Source organism: Solanum pennellii, chromosome 12 (genome assembly GCF_001406875.1).
Source record: "Solanum pennellii chromosome 12, SPENNV200".
Classification (NCBI taxonomy): domain Eukaryota; kingdom Viridiplantae; phylum Streptophyta; class Magnoliopsida; order Solanales; family Solanaceae; genus Solanum; species Solanum pennellii.
Genome location: NC_028648.1, coordinates 893,101 through 915,541, shown reverse-complemented (window position 1 = coordinate 915,541; position 22,441 = coordinate 893,101). Strand labels below are relative to the sequence as shown.

The window sequence follows — 22,441 nt, the reverse complement described above, 5'->3', positions numbered from 1 at the left end:
ATTTGATTTGGCATTTTTCTATTCGTATTTCGATCATAATTAAGTTATATTTGCAAGTTGAAAAAAAATCGATATAACTGAAATCATAAATTTATAGATTTTAAAATGATACATACAAAAATTGATTTAGTAATTGAGTAAGAAAAATCGTAAATGCAAAGATCGTGTGAAAAAAAATAAATATAATTGAAGTTACGATATTACTCAAAAAATTAGATCAATTAAGAAGACGAAGCAGCGGCGACGAGAGCAGAAGCAGAGTCAGAGCAAACAGATGGACTCTGTTTTCCCTTAAAAGTTGGCTTAATATTTTCACACTTGGCATCTAACAACTTTCACCAATAAGAAGGTCACTTTTGACCCAATAGTTTGACGGCAAGAGTATTTTTGAGCCGAAATATAGTTTAAGGGTAAATATGAGCTATTTTGGATAGTTTAAGGGTACTTTTGACCCTTTTCCTTTTAGTCTATGTGGCAGTGGAAATCTATTGGGGTGCCATGTGGCATTCATGTGACATCCACATGGTATTTAACAATTTTCGTTAATTAGAAGAGCATTTTTGACCCAATAGTTTAACGGGAAGGATAGTTTTGAGCCAAAATATAGTTTAAGGATATATATGAGTCAGATAATTTAAGGGTATTTTTTATCATTTTCCGTAGTAATATTCATAATTCCACGTGATTCACACTTCAATAATATAATATCAAAAAAAGTTTGCGTCCTTTGTGAAAATGACATATGTGAGTATGTGGTCGAAATAAAAAATTTATACAAATTTATTAAATCAATCTCTAATATTATGTTTATGGATTTTAAAAACAACAAATTTTAAAAAGAAGACAAAAAAGGTTTATATATATCATGTAATTTATTCAAGGCGATCGATTATTGTTCATCAACTTATCGTAACAGAAAATCAACAGGTATCAACCAATCGAATGTGTTGAATAGTATTAAGAAAGAATCAACTCGTATCAACCAATCAAATGTGTTAAATAACCTAGAAACTTTTGACATCACTTGATTCTGCCATTATCGAAATTTCTAATATTCTTTTAGATTTAATTAAAGATCTAAATTAAAATATTTGGAATATATAGTTTTTATATAGAATATCACCTTAATGGACTCCATATTAAATAAGTATACATTAATCAAATAACTAAATTTTTTTATATATAAATAATTGATAAATGGTATTTTTTAAAAATTATCATAGAATTCATGTGGGGGGGGGTTTGAGGGGGGTGGGTGAAGAAATTTCAAAATGACCAAAAACCCAAGAACATAATATCTTCATGATTAAAAAAGACAATTTTTTATTTTCTTTGCTAGTTTCTCCAGTTTTGAGTACTTTGGGTTTATAATTCTTGATAAAGGTTAGTCTTTTTCATTTACTCTTCATTTTTCCCTTTTGGGTTTTTGATTTTATGGTTCCATTGTTGTGATTTGTTCTTTACATTTTGTGTGTTAAGAAAATTGTGGAAAAAATAATTAGTGGGGTACCATCAAGATTCTTTGAAAAGTTTTAACTTTTGTAATGGAAATTGGTTAATTATGTTGGATAGTCAAAAAAGATTAGATCTTTTTGATCTGTTCCCTAGGAAAAACTAGGATTAGTTAAGAATTGCCTAAGAAAAAGGTTTATGTTATGAAGAAAATTGAACCAATATAAGTAGATTGGGGGTGGCAAACTAGGGTGTGGTGTAGTGGTTAATGAATTGGGTTGAGTACCATGAGGTTTCGGGTTTAAATCCTAACCGAGATGAAATACTAGGTGATTTTTTCCAATTTGGGGTATCTGTTGTTGTTGTTAGTCGAGGTGTGCGCAAACTGGCTTGAACACCATGGTTGGGGGTTGAGTAATAATTTGTCGTTCTTTATCTCGTCACCTTTTGATAAATTTTACTGTACATATGAGGTCTTTGGTTCTATTGATATCTAATATCAATACCATTTCAGATTTTCCGCGTTCTGTTTCAGATGGAGGAGTACCATTTATCATAGCAAATAAGAATTTATGCTGTCTAAGCTAAGCTATAGAAACTGATTGTTAAGTGCTTTTGGAATGTGACTAGTCGTGTGATTTCATACAGTCAGTAGATTTCCTGTGTTATGTTTGGGGATAAATCCTGTATGACTTGTTGCTTCTCTGGAAGACACGGATTTTCTGATGACTTTTAGGCTTCTCTTCTTGCTGTGTGTGTGTGTGTTCATGTTTGCAAACTTCTTAGTTTCCTTTTCGGATTGCTCCGTTCTTTAATATTGTGAGCCACATATGCTCCATTATTTCTTCTGAGATACCTTTTTATTTTGTAATGCTAATATATGATTTGTGTTCTTGTTCAATATTCTACTACTCTGATATATTACTTACCAAAAGCTTATTTTCTTTGGTTGTTGACGATGTTGCTCGGACTCTTCAAAAATATTGACAAGTGTGCGTTAGATCCTCCAAAAGGAGTGCATTTTGGGACAACATTTTTGGAGAGTCCGAGCAACATGATTTACCAGTATTTGGTCTACAAAAATCTTGCGGCTTTCCATAATGACTTTGTGCCGTGTGTTATTCTTCTGATGACTGACTTAGCTTCTTATGTTTCCAAAGAAAAAAGAAAGAACAAAATGCCGGAAGGAATAACAGCTGAAAATCTTTTGAACAACATCATGGACTCTATTTCTGAGGGTGAGCTGAAACACAAAGCTACGTCATTCTTTCAAGAGGAAAGTGAAAGCTCTGTTAGTGCTCAATTCAATAGGTTATTTGGACGTCAAAAACCAATCCACCATTGTTTGGGTGGAGGCAAATGTACGGTATTTTTATACATTATCGTCTTTATCTCGTTGTGGCTGTATAGCAATACTGAATATGTTTCCTCGGATTTGTAGCTGCTGATAGCATGTTGTGGAGAAACAAGAAAATTTCAGCAGGCGTTTTAATCAGTGCTACAGCCATCTGGGTGCTATTTGAGTGGCTTAACTACAATTTTCTTTCACTTCTGTGCTTTGGTCTGTCCTTTGGTCTGATCGCGCAGTTTCTGTTGAAAAATGCTTCTGGGGTAATAAACAGGTAGCCTTTATTATCTGTCACCATCTGTTGCTTATTATATTTCGGTGATCACACTATTTTGTTGATGTTATTGTCCCTTGCCTCTATGTTGTACACTATGTCCTATTAGTTTCCATGTTTTCTTCACTGCCACTTTTTCCTTTTCATTACTACTTTGATTTGCTTCACTTGAGCTGAGGGTCTTTTGAAAATAGCCTCTCTACCTTCACGAGGTAGAGGTAGGGGTAAGGTCTGCGTAAACTTTACCCTCCCCAAACTGCACTTCGTGGAATTTCATTGGGTATGTTGTTGTTGGTAATAAACAGGTAATAATAATGTCTGACATTGTCACATTGCATATAAAGGCCTCCGTTTGGTTTTAATTTTAAAGCTACAATATATCGTGTTACTTAACTCATTCGGTCAAGGTTTAGGTTGAATCTTCACATTCTTTCATATAGGATATTTCCTCCATGTTTGTTGTTCTTTTTTTGTTTTTTTCTTCGATGATCCTTTCAAGGGAGAAAATAACCAGAGTTATTTATGTAATATTTCAGGTGCTATAAGCCTATGACAATACGGTCTGCTTACATTGTATCACAAAATAAGAAGTCATTTCTATAAACTATAAAGTACTACGCATTATTTTTCTCCTAACACGCAGAAGTGTTGAATATTTAAGGATATCAAAATGCAAAGTTGCAAACAAATAAGTGTTGAATGATGTCTCCCAAAGACTGTCCATTTTTTAGCAGCTAGTTGCTGATACTTTAACATTTTTCTACCTAATAGATCCCTGAACTTTATAAATATTATATCCAAGTACTATTAAATGTGACTCCCCACGTACCCTAGGGTGTGGCCTAGTGGTTAATGAGGTGGGTTGAGAACCATAAGGTCTCAGTCATGGTCCAGTTGGTAATACCTAATTCGGAATTTATCTGGCGTAAAAGACTGACCTGTAGTGGAGATTGTATATTTTCTAAAGCAATGTTCTCTTTTTGTACTTTGTTGTTCTAATTTGTGTGCTATATCACATTCTTGAATCAAATTAACGGCAGTTACATTCTATGGCAACAGGTCTCCTACGGTTCCTCGTCTTGTCTTACCTGAAGACCTCTTCATCAATATTGCCAAGAGAATAGGCTCTGAAATAAACCATGGTTTGGGCTTCCTTCAAGATGCTGCCTTGGGCGGTAATCTGAAACAATTCGTAGTGGTATGCTTAAAGTCGTTAACCATACATATATATCATCAATTCTATTAAAAAGGATATGCTTACCGCAAAATGATAGAAAGTATGAAGTATTTAATTTGAATTATGTGGTCCTATTCCAAGTTACCTTTTTTTTTGCGGGCATTAATCTTGCAGCCTTTCTTTGAATGTCGTAAGCTTTATTTGATTATCGTTTCTCTAGGTGAGGTGTGACATAAGTATGAACTGTTTCCGATCATAAACCACCAGGCAATAGAAAGCAAAGTGAGTTAGGTCTGCCTTCATAGGCTAATCGAGATAGGTTTTCCCTTCTAAACTCAATTACGAGATCCCAAGACTTCTACATTGTTTGTTCAATATACTCGCTAACTTATTTTCACAATCCCTAGTGATATTTTTGGACTAAGATCCATATCTTAGGCGAAAATTCTATGCTCCGATCACTAAATTTTCTTGCAGCTGTTTGACATCCCCCCACCCCCCTCATAAAAAACTCTTGCGGTTGCCTGTCTCCCTGAAATCTCTTGCTCTTCGTTTTTTTTTATGTCTTCGGGCTTGTCATAGGTTATACTGAGCTTGTGGGCTGCTGGTATGATCGGAACCTGGTGCAACTTCTTGACTGTTCTGTATATTGGTAAGCGATCTCTCATTTCCATGATAGCGTACTACAGTTTATTCTTTCACTATCAAACCGGGAGATGATTTCATTTTCCAGATAGCAATTTCATACTGATATGAAGCAGTCTAATATACAAATATAAACTCGTTATCTGGAACGTGTAAGACGGTGATAAGTAGAATATAGAGTCCTTTGACAAACAGGATCAGATGTTTTAAAAGTAGTACTAATTAGTGTTGGAAATATAAGGCGGACCCTTGATAATAGCATATGAAACAAAGACTACGGAAGAGGGAGAAAGACAGTAAGTTTAATCATATCATTAGAAAAAATTCCGCTCTTACATTGCTGTTTTCATTACAACTATTAAAGGACGTTGTCTTGACTAAAGTTTGAATTTTGACTGTTTATAAGGTTTCATCGCTGCTCACACTCTACCAGTGCTATACGAAAGATATGAAGATGAAGTTGATGGTTTCGTTTACAGTGCCCTCGATAAGCTTCAAGGCCATTACAAGAAGCTGGATTCTGGTGTCCTCAGCAGACTACCGCGAGGCAGCTTCAGGGGAAAGAAGGTTGAATAAATCTTCAATTTACTGAAGGTAAACTCGTGGAGAGAAAACATTAGCCTGTATGGAGAGATCAAATATGAAACTCGTTTTCGTGCTTAGGCAACAAATTGCTGTATGTATGCTTAGGATTAATCGACGAGGTATTGAACTGTAGGTCAGCTCGTCGTGTAAATGTTGCAGGTACTTCGATTGATGTTTGGCATTTGAAAATAAATTGAGTTTATGCAGAAAGTATATGTGAACGCCCAGTGGTCAACGAAATGAGTTGGTCACTATGAGGTTTCAAGTGATTTTTTCTCATCTGTTCCACCCTCGGAAAATAGAGTTACCTAGTAACTATTGCTGGTATCCCGTGGAATTAGTTAAGGCGTGTGCAAGCTCACTCAGACGCCACGGTTATGACCAAAAAAAAAAGTATGAATGGTAGTTTTTGAAGAAGTTGCATGTATTTCACTGGGAATATGGGATGAAAATGAGTTTTTTTGCTTATGGTAGTTTTTATTAACATAGGTAAAATTGAATTCAGACCAAAATATTAAATTTCATCATAGTCTGTTTAAAAAAGAACGACATGAGTTTTAAACTTCTTATTGTATAGTCAATTGACATGTTTGTATAACCTCAAAAACTTCGTAAGATGTTTAAAACCATAATTTTCAACCGTGCTTACTGCTTATTTTCTTAAATTTCGTGTCTAAATATGTATTCTCACAAATTGAAATGTAAGGACTGAGTGTTTGATTATTTCTTCAATTTAATTCATCGTTTCTTATCTCTTAAATATTCCGGACATAATTAAATTTCATCAGAAGCAAAAATGTTAGATGGTTTCTTTCCGTCTATCCAAAGCTCGAGTCTATGCTGGTGATAGATAGCAAACTAAGTCTCTTACAGTATCAGTAAAAGTACGTACATGTTGATTCGAACAGCACAATTATATTTTATAGATGCTTAGTTCTATTATTATAATAATGATAATGTACATAAACATAAGAAAAATGGTAAATATCAACTAGCTAGGGGACTATTTAATTATATACTCACATAATTAATTAATTAAAAATTAAAATAATGATTAAGAGAGAGTTAAATCTAGGTTAATTTGAGTACTAGTTTCTCTATACTCATATATTTCACCATCATTATCTTCTTCTTCCTCCTTTGTCATTCCACTACTTAAACTTCCTTCTGCTTCCTGGAAATTTTTTTTTTAAAAAAATATGCATAACATTTGTAAAAGATATTTATACAATTAAATCATGACTAATTATAAAGTAATTATAATTATTATAGGATTTAATTTATATATACTGACAATATATAGGTTTTATACTAATATGCTTCACTACCATATATACTATTATTACAGATGATTTCAAAATACGTATTATGTATCTTATCATTAGTTAAGAGTTTCTTACGTATCTTACATTTAGATACTTATATTTTGCTACCAGATACACAAAAATATGGAGAGAGATGAGAGAGACTAGAGAGAGACGCGGACAAAATTTGTATAGATATGTACGAATCATACTAAATACAGATACATGTTTTGTATGCATGTGGAGTGATTCATACATATCTAGCATATACATGCGAATCAAACTAGATACGCTAAATATTTGTATTTGTATGTAATGTGGTGTGACTCGTATGTATATGAGATACCAGATTATTTGGGAGAGTGGAGATCGAGATTTACTATGTATCCCGGATGTATGTGAATCCACTTGGATACCATATATATAGAACAAATTACACCTAAAGTTGACATGTTTCTGAGATACCTGTATCCGGAGACACCAGTATAATTGCAAACTAAAGTATATCAAAATAATTAGCTCCTAAACTAGTGAGATTTACGTAATTTCTCATTATCTATAAGGCTACTTATCCTATTTTTACGAACAATTATCGACTATGATGATATTCTGTTGGATCGATTAAAAATAAAAGTGTGACATATAAATTTGTAGAAAGGAAATAATAGGTAACTTGATAAATAAAATAAATGATCTACTGTTAAAATTAACAAATAATATTTTAGAAAATTATTTACCTGGAAATCATTATAATGTATATTTTCACCATTTTGGCTTCCAGATTCTTTCTGTTTTCTACTATTTTGAGCATGTTCTCCTAATATTTTTGACACATGCCTGAAAAAAGGATGTAAAGATTACGGAACGTCGGAGCTAGAATATCAGTTACGAATTTGATCGAATTCAGTAATACTGATGGATAGTCATGATTCTCGCTAACAAAATTCAAAACAGAAAGAAGTAAATATACGAGGAAGTCAAATGAATTCTACGCCTATTATAAATACATAAAAAACAACTTGATTCTATGTATAATATAATTTTTCGACGGATGTTATAACCTCTACATTATCGAATGGAAATTACAACAATAAATCTAGTATAATTTTGTAAGTACGATTTTAAGAAGGTAAAATATACTTTATCTTAATTAACCTTATTGTATGAAATAAAGAGGTTGTTTAATTTTCAGTAACCCTCGATAACCCTCTATATTTATTATTTCGAATTCGAAACCGACAATATAAATGAGCTCAGATAAGATAAGAGTACTTACATTGGTGAAGACAAATTGAAATCTGGCATTACAACATGGAGGCTTGGATGCTCCCTCATGTTTCTATACATCTGATTTTCATAATTAATTATAATTATAATTAGTAACTATTAATTAGACTTATTATAAAATCACAAAAATATGTAATATCTTTTAATTTGAGTTATACAAATTTCATAAGAGACCATAGCTAGGTTCAAGAAAATTGTTGCTAATCCTATTTAGTAACGAATTAGTAAAAAACATCAATGAACTATCAAAAAAATTTATTTCGTAGCGATATATTTAGCAATAAATTAGCGATAGAATATTTTATTTTTGTTATAGTCGATCAATAATTTTAAAATTTCTATGGCTAGCATGATATATACCTAACCTAGTTGTATATTTATTTAAATTAAACATATTATGCAAAATTCTTCCACTAATTTAATTACATGTTTGGACCAATCTATATGTCTTCATAGACCTAGATCCATAGGCATGATATTTATTTACTTGAATTTAATTTAATTTAATTTTTTGTGCAATTGGAATATTAGAGTTACTAATTAGGGTACAAGATTTATAAGAAATTGAATTAAACTTTCGGAAAAGAAAAATCAAGCTCGTACATGATGAGACAAATTCAAAATATAATAAAATAAATAAGAGTGTACTCTCTCTGATATTTAAATTTTCGAAAGAATCAAAACAATAACTATTAAAACAAATATAAGCACTTCATAATGAAGATTTATAGCATCATTCGAGTAAATACAGAAATTTCGATAATTATTATTATTAGTAACTAATAACTAGGTAGGGTAAGTTAGATATATAGTACCTGGAGATGACTTTTAACATGAGAAATCTTCAATCCTTTTATGGCCATCATTTGCACAATTCTCTTTGGTGTTGCTTCTATCAAAATACAAAGCAAAAAATAATAATCATTAAATCAAATAATCGAAGCGGATTTAGAGCAAGTTCTATGTATTCAACTAACTAATTATTATTATAGGTTCATCTGAATCGATTATTTTCAGATACACGATAATACATACACTTCATATAGTAATAAATATTTGATTCTAAACACATAATCGTGTAAGTGCATGAGTTCATTGCTAAAACATTTCTAGGTTGAAATCATTAAGTTTAGATTCTGAATTTGTTGATTTGTGTACCTATATAACAAAAAGAAATTAAGATATACACATATAATAATAAGATTATATCGATCAGTCTAAACATAACTGTCATATTCTGAATTCGTCTCCGCTCAATCCATGCAACCCCACCCTCCTCTCTTTTTTTTGGGTTACTTCTAAATTCAAGAAAGAACACAAAAAGAATGAATTTATTTTCTTTGTGAGAAATGCTTACTATTTCTTCCATCAAGATATTTCAATTACATATAATCTACTACATATGTAACATATAATAATAAACTTCTCTAATTCATAAAATTCAAATTCTGAATCTGTTTTCCACGATTAATTAATTTTCTATTAATAAAAAACCACATAAATTTTTTCAAGAATTTCTTTGCTTATTACTATAGAATATATAGTGGAAAAAAAAGTTTTAAAAACTATATTCTAATTATTATGATGTTTTTATTTGTAAAAAAAAAAAAACTTACTATTTCTTCCACCAAGATTTTGAACAGATTGAATAAAGAGATGATGAAGTTGTGGAGTCCATCTTAAACGTGGAGCTAATGATTTCTGGTATTTTCTAACTTCCTTCATTTTTTTTGATTTTCTCATCATTTCTTGTGACATTAAGAATATTTCCATCATCTCAAAACCTTATATTATAACATGAATTAATGTAATTATATATGTTGTGTAGAAAAGAGGAAATAACAAATTATATAGAGAGGGGGGTATGAGATTATGGACTTTTTTTTGGTTTGTGTGGACTTTAGGAAACATCCTCTAATTCCTTGTCATTTCCATCTTGAATTTCCCTCACAAGAAAAAAAATAAAAAAAATTGAAAAGGAAATTAAAAAAAAAAACCTATAATGGAAATAATAATAATAGAATAAAAATCTTTTGTAAAGTGACTTTGTCAAAAGGTTATTTATAAACTATAATGGATTGCATGTGTAACCCCTTTTTCTATTTCTCAATTTGTATATGATGTCTGATATTTGTTTTGAGATATTGGTCATAAGTATTTTTTAAATAATAATTATTGCTTAAAAGTATTTTTTTTAAAAAAATTATTATTAATAAAATTAGAAACCGCTAATTAAAAGCATTTTTCTAAAATAGGTTAATTTTAAAAATTCGATTGAATAGATTTTATATCTTGTTTTGAAATATCGGTCATAAGTATATTTTAAATAATAATTATTGTTCAAAAGTATTTTTTAAAAATAAATTTATTCTTAATAAAAATAGAAATCGCTAACCAAAAGCACTTTTCAAAATAGGTTAATTTTAAAAATTCGATTGAACAGATTTTATATCTTATATAAAAAGGGAAAACTTGTCTACTAGTGTTGTTTTTTTTATTTTTAAAGGTTCAAAATGATGATTTATTGAAATTTTATCAATTATTATTTCATTCCATCACAAATTTTGATGATTTATATGTATGACCCTTTTAAACCCTATAATACATATTTATATACTCAATTAAATTGCACGGCTAATAATACAAAAAAAAATCTTTGAATCTAGGAACTTTTGCTTGTATGTATTATTTGATCTACGTACCGAAACTGATAACATTCGAAATTATGCAGAATTGTACACAAAAGATCTTTTTATATACTGATAATATATAATAAGTAATATTATACCTTATTTCGTAAGATGGAAAAATGTATAATGAATCATAATTTTCTTGATATCGAAAAGAAATTAGTCAAATAAATCTTATAAATATCATAATTACAGTTGGCATATATCCCAAACTATATACTAACTTGAAATATGTTATTTAAGGAATGCTTTTAATAGTCTAATTAATTTGTGTAATTTTTCTTTTTGATTATTTTTAAAAAAAAAAAAAAAAACCATGATGCCATTTATGTTTGAAGTCATAAAAATTATTACTATGATATTAAATATATATCGTACAGTTTAGGCACGATAATTAATAAATGATTGCATATAGAAACCTAACTACAATTAGTGTCATCTAATTTTTTTGTTCTATATATATTTCATAACAAAATTTATTAAATTTTTCGTTAAATAGATGGTAGCTAACATAATATTTTTGTTACTTCATCATATATATTTCAAAACAAAATTTACTAATTTTTCATTAAATAGATCGTAGCTAACATAATATTTTTGTTATTCCATCGATAATCATATCATTTGTGTGTAGAATTTATGACGACTACGAGTTAAAATTCGTGACTAATCACATATATTTAAGCAACAAATTATTAATAATTATGAATTATTTATCGCTAATTTTTTCAATATATATAGTAATTACAAGTTGAATTAAGAAGTAAAACTTTACTAAAAAATAAACAGACAACATTTTAGTACGATAAATAAAATTATATTGATACAATAACAATAATAGTACCAACAGACAACATTTTAGTACGATAAATGAAATTATATTGATATAATAACAATAATAGTACCAACGTGATTTCATGAGTGAAATTTAACAAAAAAATAAAATAAAAAAATTATATTTGATAGATTTTTTTTGCTTTAATGGAAAATATTTTTTCATTGAGGAGTATATATTAATATATTAAATGTTAATTAAATTTTAAAAATGGAAAGTCAAAGGTTTGAACCAAGAAAAAAAGTGTTATTTATTTTCTCTTCCTATTATATATATTATTATTATTAACCTAAGCTAAAGTCTCAAAATTCTTATGTCAAAAAAAGGCGGTGCCTACTTTTAAATTTTAATTTCAACAGTAAACCAAATTCAATGTAACCCTAGAATTTTATGAAAGCAACATATATTATTTATTTATTTATTTATTTTTGCTAAAAATATGAATAGAAAAATAAATAAATAAATAAATAAAAGAAGTTCACTTGATATTTATTTATCTAGGTTTTTAGGATCCATTTAATACTACTCTTGGTTTCACATTTAGTCTCTCATTCACTATTTTTTCATTTTAAAATAAGTGTTATTTTAATTTTAAAAAAATTATTCCTACACAAGATTTTAAAAATTTAAGACAAAATTCTTTTCTAGGTTTTTCTACCTATACTTTATATACACTTCATCTTCTTATAGTACTTCCTCCGTTCAGAAATGTTTGTCATGTTGCGCTTATTGAAAGTCAATTTGACTACTTTTCAAAGGTAAATTAGATCACATTAATTTAATATTTTAAACAAAAAAAATAGATATTCTAAAACTATATGAAAAGTACTATAAATTATAACTTTTTCATATTAATATGATGAAAAGATGCATCTTAAAATGTTACTCAAAATTTTTATAGTTTGACTCTAAAAATAGAAACCATGACAAACAATACCGGACGGAGGGAGTAATATTTAACTATTTAGAGACATATACTAAATAAGGTGGTTTAGTAAATTATACACAATTGTGTTTATTAATTTCTTAATAAACGTAATTTTTGCTAAAGTAACATTTATTTTGGAAAGGAGGAAGCTTGCTAGTATCAAATTATACATTAAAATGATAAAAATCTCTTCATTCTTAATTTAAAATGTCAAGTTTAAATGTTGTGTGACGTTCATGACAGAGAGCGGTTGATTAGCAGATCGAAAAGAAGAACTTATCAGATATTGCACAAGTTCACACGGTACAAGCAATTTTAGACTCAATAAATAGTGGAGCTCGAGGAGAGAAATTCTATGAGGTTTGATGGGGACAGAATAAACAATACGTGTCATGAGCTTGGATTATAATAACATATTGAGAATGAACAAATTTCTTACTTATGAATTTTAATTAATTAGAAATATTTAAATAACCATATAATAAAAGGTCAGTCTAATGTAAAAAAAACATTCCACATTAATAAGGTTTGGTGAAACATAAAATATTAAAATGAATAAATTCTAATTTATTTATTTATTTTTGGCTGTTTGCCCTTAGAGGACCTTGCAAACAAATACAAAATAAATAAATCTAAATTAGGACATCAATTTGTTGAATAAAGTTATTAATTATAAAACAATGCATATGATTTATTGTTAGAGGGGGAAACTATATAATATAGGTATTCAAATGCAACATAGCAATTAATCAACAAATATTTTTTTTCGTTTGGAATTGAACAATTCTTTCAAAAGGAATATATATATATATATATAAAAGTTACAAATTAGAAAATAATAAGTCAAAAAAGTTGGCAACAGGGAGAAACTATAAGTTATAGCCCAGGACAAACGCATCGAGTTCGACAGAATCTGATAACTTTAACTTCAAATACAATATTATTTAATATTTAATTAAAATATTTATAAATTATTTAATATTTAAAATCAAATAACTTAAAAGAATTAGAATTAAAATTCATAAATATTAAATTTTGTATTTTACTCCAGAAAATTTCATTAAATCGATTTTATTAATCAATCTATATTAGTACTTTTTTTATTTTAATACATGTCTATCATTTTTACTTTTTTAGAAAATATTTTTTTTATATTTAATAAATATTTTTTAAATTTTATCATCTTATATATATATATAATCACAAGAACATATATTTTACTATGTAACTTACACACATATTTAACTTAAAAAGCTAAATTATAAGACCAAAAAACTTTTTTTTCTTTTTTAATTAGTATATCAGTTAAATTAAATTAAGACACGTAAAATAAAACGAAACTAAATTTTTTTTTCCAAACTTGTGAATGTGAAAGTGTCTTTATTCTTTAAAATATAGAACCATATATCCCTTTCTTTTTTTCTTTTTTTTTTTAATTTTCAAACTCCTTTTTTGAATGAACTTACGTAGAAATCCCATGCAAGTAATAGAGAAAAACGAAAAAAAAATAAAGATTAGGTACAATAATTGCGGCTGGGATATTAATATTTTTAGTATATTTTTTTTAATAAATTTAAATAGATAAAAATAGAGTGGAAAAGGCAGTGTAATTAAGGGGCTTGAATAATTCATTCCAAACTGAAAATGACTAGGCAATTATTATAATCTTTGAATAATCTCAAAAAGGCAAAATGAAGTTGACAACTCACCTTAATTATCATATTATCCGAATCAAAAATTTCGTTAAAAATATTCAAAATTTAATATAAATATATAAAAAATATTCTTTGATTATTGATTATTCTGAATTATATGTAACTACGTTATTACGTCACAATATGTACAATCAAATTTCTTCATAATAATTAATTTTTTCAAATAAAAATGATGTTTTCATGTTATATATATTTATATAATAACATTTCAATATAATAATCAGAAGATGTTTAAATAAAATGTCATCGATGTTTCATTACATACAATTGAGTTATATATAACCCCTAACGTATGGATTATTAATCAATAAAGTGAATTAATCAGAATAATAAAAATCGTCTAAGATTATATTCTAACGAAAGCAAAAATATTAAGCGATTTCATTATACTATTTTGATATTCTTGATATTACTAAATTAAAATCATATAGGCAGTTAGGCGCTACATAAATAGCAACTAATAAATATATATATAGTTTTTGCTAATTTATATGTTGAGAGAGTATACCTATCTAATAATTATATTGAATGAAATAATATAATTATTTTTTCATGAAAAAGAACTATAAATTTTTGCCTCTTCTCTATGTAATTATTTTTATTTAAAAAATATTATATTAAGTAATGATAGGATATAAATTATCACACGTTACTACAATGTATTTGTACTTCAATTTTTTTATTAAATTATAAACGTGCGTTAGTTTCAACCTTTTATATAAAATTTATCAAGTCAAATTATCCATTACCATAAAGTCTAAAGCATATTCTATATCTAGCTGTTAATAAACCAAAGGTCAAAATTATAGTTGTAATAACATTAGAAGCAAACAAAAATTTAAGAAAGACAACAAGTGGGAGGAATTTTTCGACTCTTCTCATATATTCTAAAATTTCCTGACTTTTAAGATCGATATTTTCGATTAGTTTACATATTTCGATTAAGTATAAGAAACGATTATAAAATTTTAAAGATAAATATTTTCTACGTGGAGTAGCCTAAATTTATCTTTGTGATTTAGTTCATTATAAAAAGAGTCTTTTTCAAAATATATTCAAAAATTTTGAGTGATTATTTCTCAATGAATCTTATCATTGAAGAATAGTGATAAAATTATTTAAAAAGTTTTGTTTTTGATTGAATTTTTAAGTTTGAATCGTAAAATAGCAAGACTGATAATATGAGATATTTTTGTTTTAAGAATTATATTAATAAATTTAAATTAATTGAAGCTTCAGTGTAAATATCGTACGTTTCATATTTTTCTTTAAATAAGTGGTATCACCAAAGCCTATTTGTCAACTGACGTAAAGAACGAAACTCAAAAGAATTAGGTAAAGATTGAATTTTTAAAGTTTATTAATTTTATTTTATTTTTAATATAAGCTTTGACATTTTATCATCAAATGTGTCACATTCTTTGCACCTTCATCAATTTATATCCATTTTTTAAATTTGAAAAATTCTTTTGGATTATGTTAGTCATGTGAAATGACAAATATTTTTAATTTTTTAATTCAGTATTTAACATTTAATTTAATTAGAGTTTTAATTAATTTGAATTTAAATTATATAAAGTTATTAGTGGATGAGTCACTTCTGACCAATAGTTGTTGTTTTTTTTTTTTGGAAAAAGTGTGATTTGTAATATTATTATAATTAGTATTAATTTGCTTTAAAAGTTGAGAAACAGTATATCCAAATTCACATAAAAATTATTTTAAAAATTAGTTCTTTTTTCATTATTTAAAGAGTATTTCCCTCCCATAAAATTTGAAAATTTTTAAAAATATTTTTTCCATGCCATGAGGATCTACAGTTACAAACATTCAAAACCAATTATTAATGACTGTCTTAATCCAGCTATTTTTTTAATTAAAAAGATAGAGAATTATTAATGTTTAACCCTTAAATATTGACAAATTATGAAGTTGATCTTTAATTAATTATTGTCGTGATAGACCATCAATTCAAGTAAAATATTGTTAAATCATTTGAAAAGAAAATATATAAAAGAAGTAATAATAACAACAAATAGTATAACAATCGAAACAAAAAGAAATAACATATACTACTAAAATGATTAAAATCGAATCACAAGATATATAAGAGTGTACTAATACTACTATTACTTAAAAAAATTAAACAATATTCAACTCCCTACTAATGTTTTAATGTATTTTTAACCATTGTATCATAACCATGTAGGCATGTATATATCAGTGTATATTAAGTTTGTACTATTAGCTATATTTAAAATATTATAAATTTGGAAAATATAAAATGCTCATTCATATTTAATTATATTTTTCTCTTTATTTCAATTTGCTTGTGTTATTTCGACTTGACACGGAGTTAAAGAAAATAAATAAGATATTTGAATCTTATAATTTTAAATTAAAGATAAGTAGAAAACACCAAACTATCATTTAATCCAATGATCTTAAACATATCTTATAAAAAATTAAAATTAAAAAAAAAGTTACTACATTTATATCCTTTTTTTAAACTACAAACTTTTTAACTTTAACAACTTAAATTTACACTATTGGAGCTAGAATTACTGTAGCTACTTGCCGTCCAGTGGATTCGACTAAAAGAAAAAGTAGGACAAAAACATTGAAACAGATATAACGAAGATCAATATTAAAATTTATGGATGATTAAGGGATCATATTAGATAGAAGTATCGAAAACATCCCTAAACTTGACACAATTTCATCCCGAACTACAAAGAGCCTTAAAAATACTCTTTTATTTGACTAACTGGCGCTAAATATACCCTCAATCTAAATTTTCGTCAAGTTTAGGGCTGTTATCAACACTTCTCTCGATTCTGTTAAGAACTACATGCTCCTGTGAGAGTTTTGACACCATTTGACATGTCATGTGGCCTATCGTATGATGGTGTATTTAAATTTAATTAATTAAGTAGAACGGTGTTTTGAGACAGTCAATAGTCCCAAGGACGAACTTAATAATTTGCAATTTTAAGGTGTTTTTAATATACCAATCCCATACGGACACGTGTCCTATAAAAATCCGATTGAAATTTCAAAAAAAATCCATTAGAGCCAATTTTTCATATACAGTGACTGCTCACCTCTCTCCCTTAAAACTCTCCAATAATTGAATTGAATCGCAAGCAATGTGAATTGAAATCTTAGCTAAGATTTTGGGAGAAAATTTTTCAAATTACAGTTATCGCAATCAATAAATCAATCAATGCAGATGATTATTCGGATAATCATTGATGATGAATTTTGAATTTTTTTTGTTTATTAATACTAGTTAATGGTGGATTCGCTAGTGATCGGTTGAACCATTGTAGCTCTGCGGTGGTAGTGGCGGTGGTGGTGGTGGTGGAGGTCATGGCTTGTCTATTTGGTTGTTTCAAAATCAAGGATGTTATGCTTCCTGCTACACCTGGTTCTAGCTCGGAGTCGAATCGCGTTTCGCAATCTACGCCTGCTAAGGTTTTCTCATGCTCTATTTGTTTTTTGAATTTGAATTTTTTGTGTGTGATTTGGTTCTGGTTCTGTTCAGTTGTTGATGAAGTGGAAAAAGGTACTAATATAGCGATAAATGTACTAGTAGTAGTTTAATCTGCTCCTGCTATGGCTTTCTCAATTTTTTTTGATTTTCTGTGTGTATTTTGGTTCTGATTCTGTTCGATTCAAGTTAAAAGTGACAAAAGTACAGCATTAGTTGTAGTATAATCATTTGAGGAACTGTGAAATGATTCAGAAAATAACCATTTGACGTTCGGATTACTTCATATTTTGATCGATTCGGAGTAGTAATCAGCTGTGAAAGAGCAAAGATGTAGCTGTGTTAATCGATTCCAACGGAATGTTTGGATTAGCTGTTTACCTATTCTTATTAACGAATATTTGTTTGTTTAATTTTTTTATTTTTATTTTTGCTTTTGCTGTTAGGTTTGAAGCTATGTTTTACTGCTGATGAAATCTGTAAGAGAAAGGAGGATGAAGAAGCTATTTGCTGTTACTTCTCATGTGCGAAATTTGATTAATAAGTTCCTAGTCTGTACAAAGAACTAATCTGCTGGTAGTTTATAGATCAAGAGTCAGATACTGGAGTTATTTGCTTAATTTTGTAGGCGTAATTTGGGCTGCTAGATAGTAACGGCTAACGATTCAAATATTGCTGATAGTTCGTGTTGTTTATGTTTGTGAATATTGCATTAATATCTACTGAAAGAAGCAAATAATTCCATTTTATTCTTATTCTATATATTTTGACTGTTTTTGTTGCTTATCAGGAACCTATGGTGTCTCGCAATAGAAGTCCATTATCTTCACTTTTTACTGAAGGTAGCTTTTTCAACTTATCAATTATATTAGAGTGTTGTTAGACTCAAGTTCATATTTTTTTTTCATAATGCTGATTTCAGAAAATGAGGAGACCAACACTTTGGGATGCAAAGAAGTGGAGAATCAGAGTCCGGATACACCAATGCCACAGTTGGACATAAATGAGCTTAGGAATCAGGTTGGTTTTATTGGAATTTTATGGTTATGATACAAATTTATAAATTTTGAGATGTGCAAAAAGGAGGATATGTTTGACAGAAGCAATAAATGCCTTAAAATTTTGAATTTGAACTGCAGAAAGAAAAAAGGATATTATTGAGGTACTCAATATATTAGCAGACTAACAAAGAAATATGTGTACAGATTGTCTTTTGTGTTTTACTGTATCTTAAGATGAAGTGCACTAATAGCTCCTTTAGTAATTCTTCACATCAATTGAAACTGAAACTCTGCTGACTGCATTACTGTATATTTAGATATCCCTGAATTTATCTTCTACGACTGACTTTCATATCTCTGCTCCATGTAAAACATGAGAACAGGCGTAGCAATTTCTTCCTTAATCCTATAATTTTCACTAATTACAAAGCAAGATTTTTGTTTAGTAATATTTCACCTGCACGAAAGCTATTTTGATTGAAACCTACACCATTGATCTTCGGGAAGCAAGAATTCAGTAATAAATATGCTGTCACTCTTTAGAGCATCATAAATCCACTGTGGTCAAAGTTATGTAGTATATGTTACTTCACTTGGAAATACTTGCAGAGATGTCTGGAAAGAGAAGTAAGCATTTGAGTTATCTTAGCAGATGATGAGCTACGTCTTCACTCTTAATCTTTGTTAAAATAGTCTCAGCTTCTTGTTAAGTTGGTCTTTTCTGTTTGTCGAGGTCCGATTTCTGTATTCACAGTCTATTGATCTATCACTCCGGATCATTCATTAAGCTGCTGGACGTATTTTCTTGACACTGAGGCTAGAGCCTGTTTCGATTGGCTTATTTTAAGTGCTTTTAAGCCAAAACTGTTATTAAGCACATTTGGAATGTTCAGGTAACTTAAAAAAGTGTTTTTTACTTATAAGCACTTAGTTTTAAGCTAAGATGGTAAACATAAGCCAAAAGCCATAGGTTAGAACTTCTAACTTATGGCTTTTGGCTTGTAAGTCAAAATCCAAAAGCCAATCCAAACAAGCTCTTAGTACGATTTCTCTTACCTGCTTATTTGGTTGTTTAAGCTTCATCATGTCAACTTAGGGAAGTTGAATTTAAATATACAGAGAAAATCAATGGCTTGTGATTATTCCGCTGAAAGAAACAAAATGTTACATGGAGTGCGATACTAAAAGTCAGTTGAATGCCTGTGTATTGTGCCACAGTTTTTCTTTTTGATTGTTAGTGGTTTCTATTTATACAAGGACCTCACAAACTTTCTTTTTGGCTTTGGGAGGTGAATGCTAATGTCTCTTTCTTAAGATATTAACTTACAAGTTCTCTAAAGTTAACTTAAGGTGGCCAGCTCCTATTTTTGAGAATTGCTTTTTACATAGTTTATCCAATTTAATTTGCAGGCCAAGTTTCTCAAAGCTTGTGGAACCTTACCTGAGACTCCTGCTGAAATTCGGAACTTCTCAATGAAATGCAAAGACCTGTCAGCTCCAATGGACGAAGCTGAGCCTTTAAAAGTCAATTCATGGCCCTCTGATACAACATATCAGAAGCTCAACTCGATGTTATCTGATCAGCCTACACCTGTCAAGATTGATGGAGTAAAGACGCATTCTGGTTCCTTGGTGCATACGCCTAGCAGGTGGAATTCTAACCTCAAAAACATGGCTAGAGAAAGTTGATTAAATGGTATTATTAGATATTACTGAACCTTATCAAATGAAAATGCAAGTATTCAGTTCCTTCCGTTTTCTTCTCTAAAACTAAATGTAGCATTACATTGTGTATAAAATGACTATTTCTAGCTCTCCTATTCACATACCATCTCTAGAACTGAACTCCTGTTCTGATTTTGCAAGAAATATTGCTTTTATTTACTAAAGAACGCATTGCATATACTGATCCACCTTTTCTTATTCCGGTTTGTTTCAGTCTAAATATTTACTCCTGACCATTTAACATCTCATGTTTCACAAATGTAAAAGACATGAATGGCCATCTAATGTGCTGTTATATTTGTGTAGTTGTTTAACAGATGGACAAAGTGATCGAAGTTTGTCTAAAAGCTTCATCAATGGCAGTGAGAATTCTAGCACTCCGATATTCATTGAGGTTAAAGCTAATCTGGCTCGTAATGATGACAAGGATTCAGCAGCTTCACCACTCACTGCTCCAACTGCCAAGTACAGATACCGATCTGTTCATTTTGAAAGCGAGTCTGATCTGTCTTCAATGTCATCAAAATGTATTTCATCTGAAACCAGTCAAAGCTCCGAACAATCTGAATCATCAGGCAACTACAATGCATCGAAGTATTCACCCTATCCAACCCCATTAAAGCTGACGGATGAGATGCAAACACCTGGAACCGTTTTTCCAGCATACTTGGACCGTATGGGAATAGCTAAAACTGCACGGATCAGGTCTCAGTATGTGTATCCCGTTCTAAACCCCGTGGATGATGCTTCACAGTTGAAGGAATTGTCAGATGAAGATTCTTACTCTACTCAAGATTCCAATTCTAGATTATTTTCCAGTCACACGACAGATTCTGATCAAAGGCCTGAAGAGGCAACCCGTATTTCAGAACTAGGAATGTCTGGATTCGGAGAAAGTGCTGCTAATAAAGACTCAAAACCACCTTCAATCAATCAAGTGCAGAGTAAGCAGCATCTTGGTCCTGTTCATTATGGAAGAACTCCTAGAGATAGACCTATCATCGGGTTAGTTGCTGCTCATTGGAACGACGATGAAACTTCCCGTATATCTCCTAAATGGTGGGATGGAAATGGGATTCCAAATTCTACTAACAAGTACAAAGAGGTTTGCCATGCTTCTACTTTACTCATTTCACTTACTCTCAGCTATATATTTCGACAAATAAACACTGATGATTTCGTGACTTCTTTAGGATCAAAAAGTTAGTTGGCACGCAACACCATTTGAGGAGAGACTAGAGAAGGCATTGTCTGAAGAAACTAATAGTTCACAAAGGTATTCTTTGCTTCTTTGATGTCTATATTTCGCGCACTATATATGCTACGATTATATGCCTAATATGTGCTCTTTTGTTTATTTGATTTACAGGATACAACACAGTGGGACGCCACCAATTGCTGTTAATGAAGCTGAGGAATCATATACTGCTACATCCCAAGTGCGCTAATCATCATCTCTGATTGAAATTTCTCATTCAGTCTCGTTTCGTTTCATTTCCATCATTTAGAAAACACGTTCATGGTTTATCTCTACATTTTTGCCTTCCTTTGAGCTTGATTTGCTTCTCAGACTAAACCGTTTTACGCAGTCAAATTTCATATGTTTGCTTCATTTCTGATGAAATCTTGGTAAAACCTTTTGAATGAATTTGTAAGTTTTACTGTCCTTATATACAATGTAATGTGTTTTGAATACTGGAGTTGGTATTAGTACCTCAGGGGCCTAATTAGGTAGTGTAATTTTTATATCAAATAATAATTAACAGGGGTGCACTAATTAAGGAGGCTCGGTCCAGTCTGTTCACCTCAATTTCTGCCTTATTTGAGACTAAAACAGGTGGGGTGGTGAACTCGTCATAATTAATTTTTGAAATCGATGTGAAATTTAAGAAAAAAAAATCAGTTTTTTTTTTATAAATATTGGAATGTACATTTGATACATCTTTGGTGTTGTTTGGCAAGTTACAAGGGACACTTAAACC

At 29.4% G+C, this 22,441-nt stretch overlaps 3 protein-coding genes across 3 annotated transcripts; 2 read left to right on the top strand and 1 right to left on the bottom strand.

The window, feature by feature from the left end:
- The first annotated feature begins 1,257 nt into the window (after nucleotides 1-1,257).
- Nucleotides 1,258-5,750, top strand: LOC107005167 (reticulon-like protein B8). The gene is made up of 6 exons (XM_015203687.2): nucleotides 1,258-1,383; nucleotides 2,613-2,813; nucleotides 2,894-3,074; nucleotides 4,134-4,272; nucleotides 4,834-4,903; nucleotides 5,303-5,750. The coding sequence occupies exons 2-6, from the start codon at nucleotides 2,630-2,632 to the stop codon at nucleotides 5,470-5,472; spliced, it is 744 nt and encodes a 247-aa protein (XP_015059173.1). The 5' UTR covers nucleotides 1,258-1,383; nucleotides 2,613-2,629; the 3' UTR covers nucleotides 5,473-5,750.
- A 700-nt stretch (nucleotides 5,751-6,450) lies between these two features.
- On the bottom strand, nucleotides 6,451-9,906 carry LOC107006887 (putative Myb family transcription factor At1g14600). Its single transcript, XM_027913706.1, has 5 exons — nucleotides 9,689-9,906; nucleotides 8,888-8,964; nucleotides 8,062-8,132; nucleotides 7,523-7,622; nucleotides 6,451-6,655 (listed from the first exon to the last, which is right to left on the bottom strand). Exons 1-5 carry the CDS (start codon nucleotides 9,846-9,848, stop codon nucleotides 6,536-6,538), a joined length of 528 nt encoding a protein of 175 aa, XP_027769507.1. The 5' UTR covers nucleotides 9,849-9,906; the 3' UTR covers nucleotides 6,451-6,535.
- Nucleotides 9,907-17,333: 7,427 nt separating this feature from the next.
- Nucleotides 17,334-22,172, top strand: LOC107005599 (protein JASON-like). The gene is made up of 7 exons (XM_015204239.2): nucleotides 17,334-17,717; nucleotides 18,524-18,575; nucleotides 18,656-18,753; nucleotides 20,145-20,383; nucleotides 20,766-21,564; nucleotides 21,653-21,735; nucleotides 21,829-22,172. The coding sequence occupies exons 1-7, from the start codon at nucleotides 17,613-17,615 to the stop codon at nucleotides 21,905-21,907; spliced, it is 1,455 nt and encodes a 484-aa protein (XP_015059725.1). The 5' UTR covers nucleotides 17,334-17,612; the 3' UTR covers nucleotides 21,908-22,172.
- The last annotated feature ends 269 nt before the right edge of the window (nucleotides 22,173-22,441 follow it).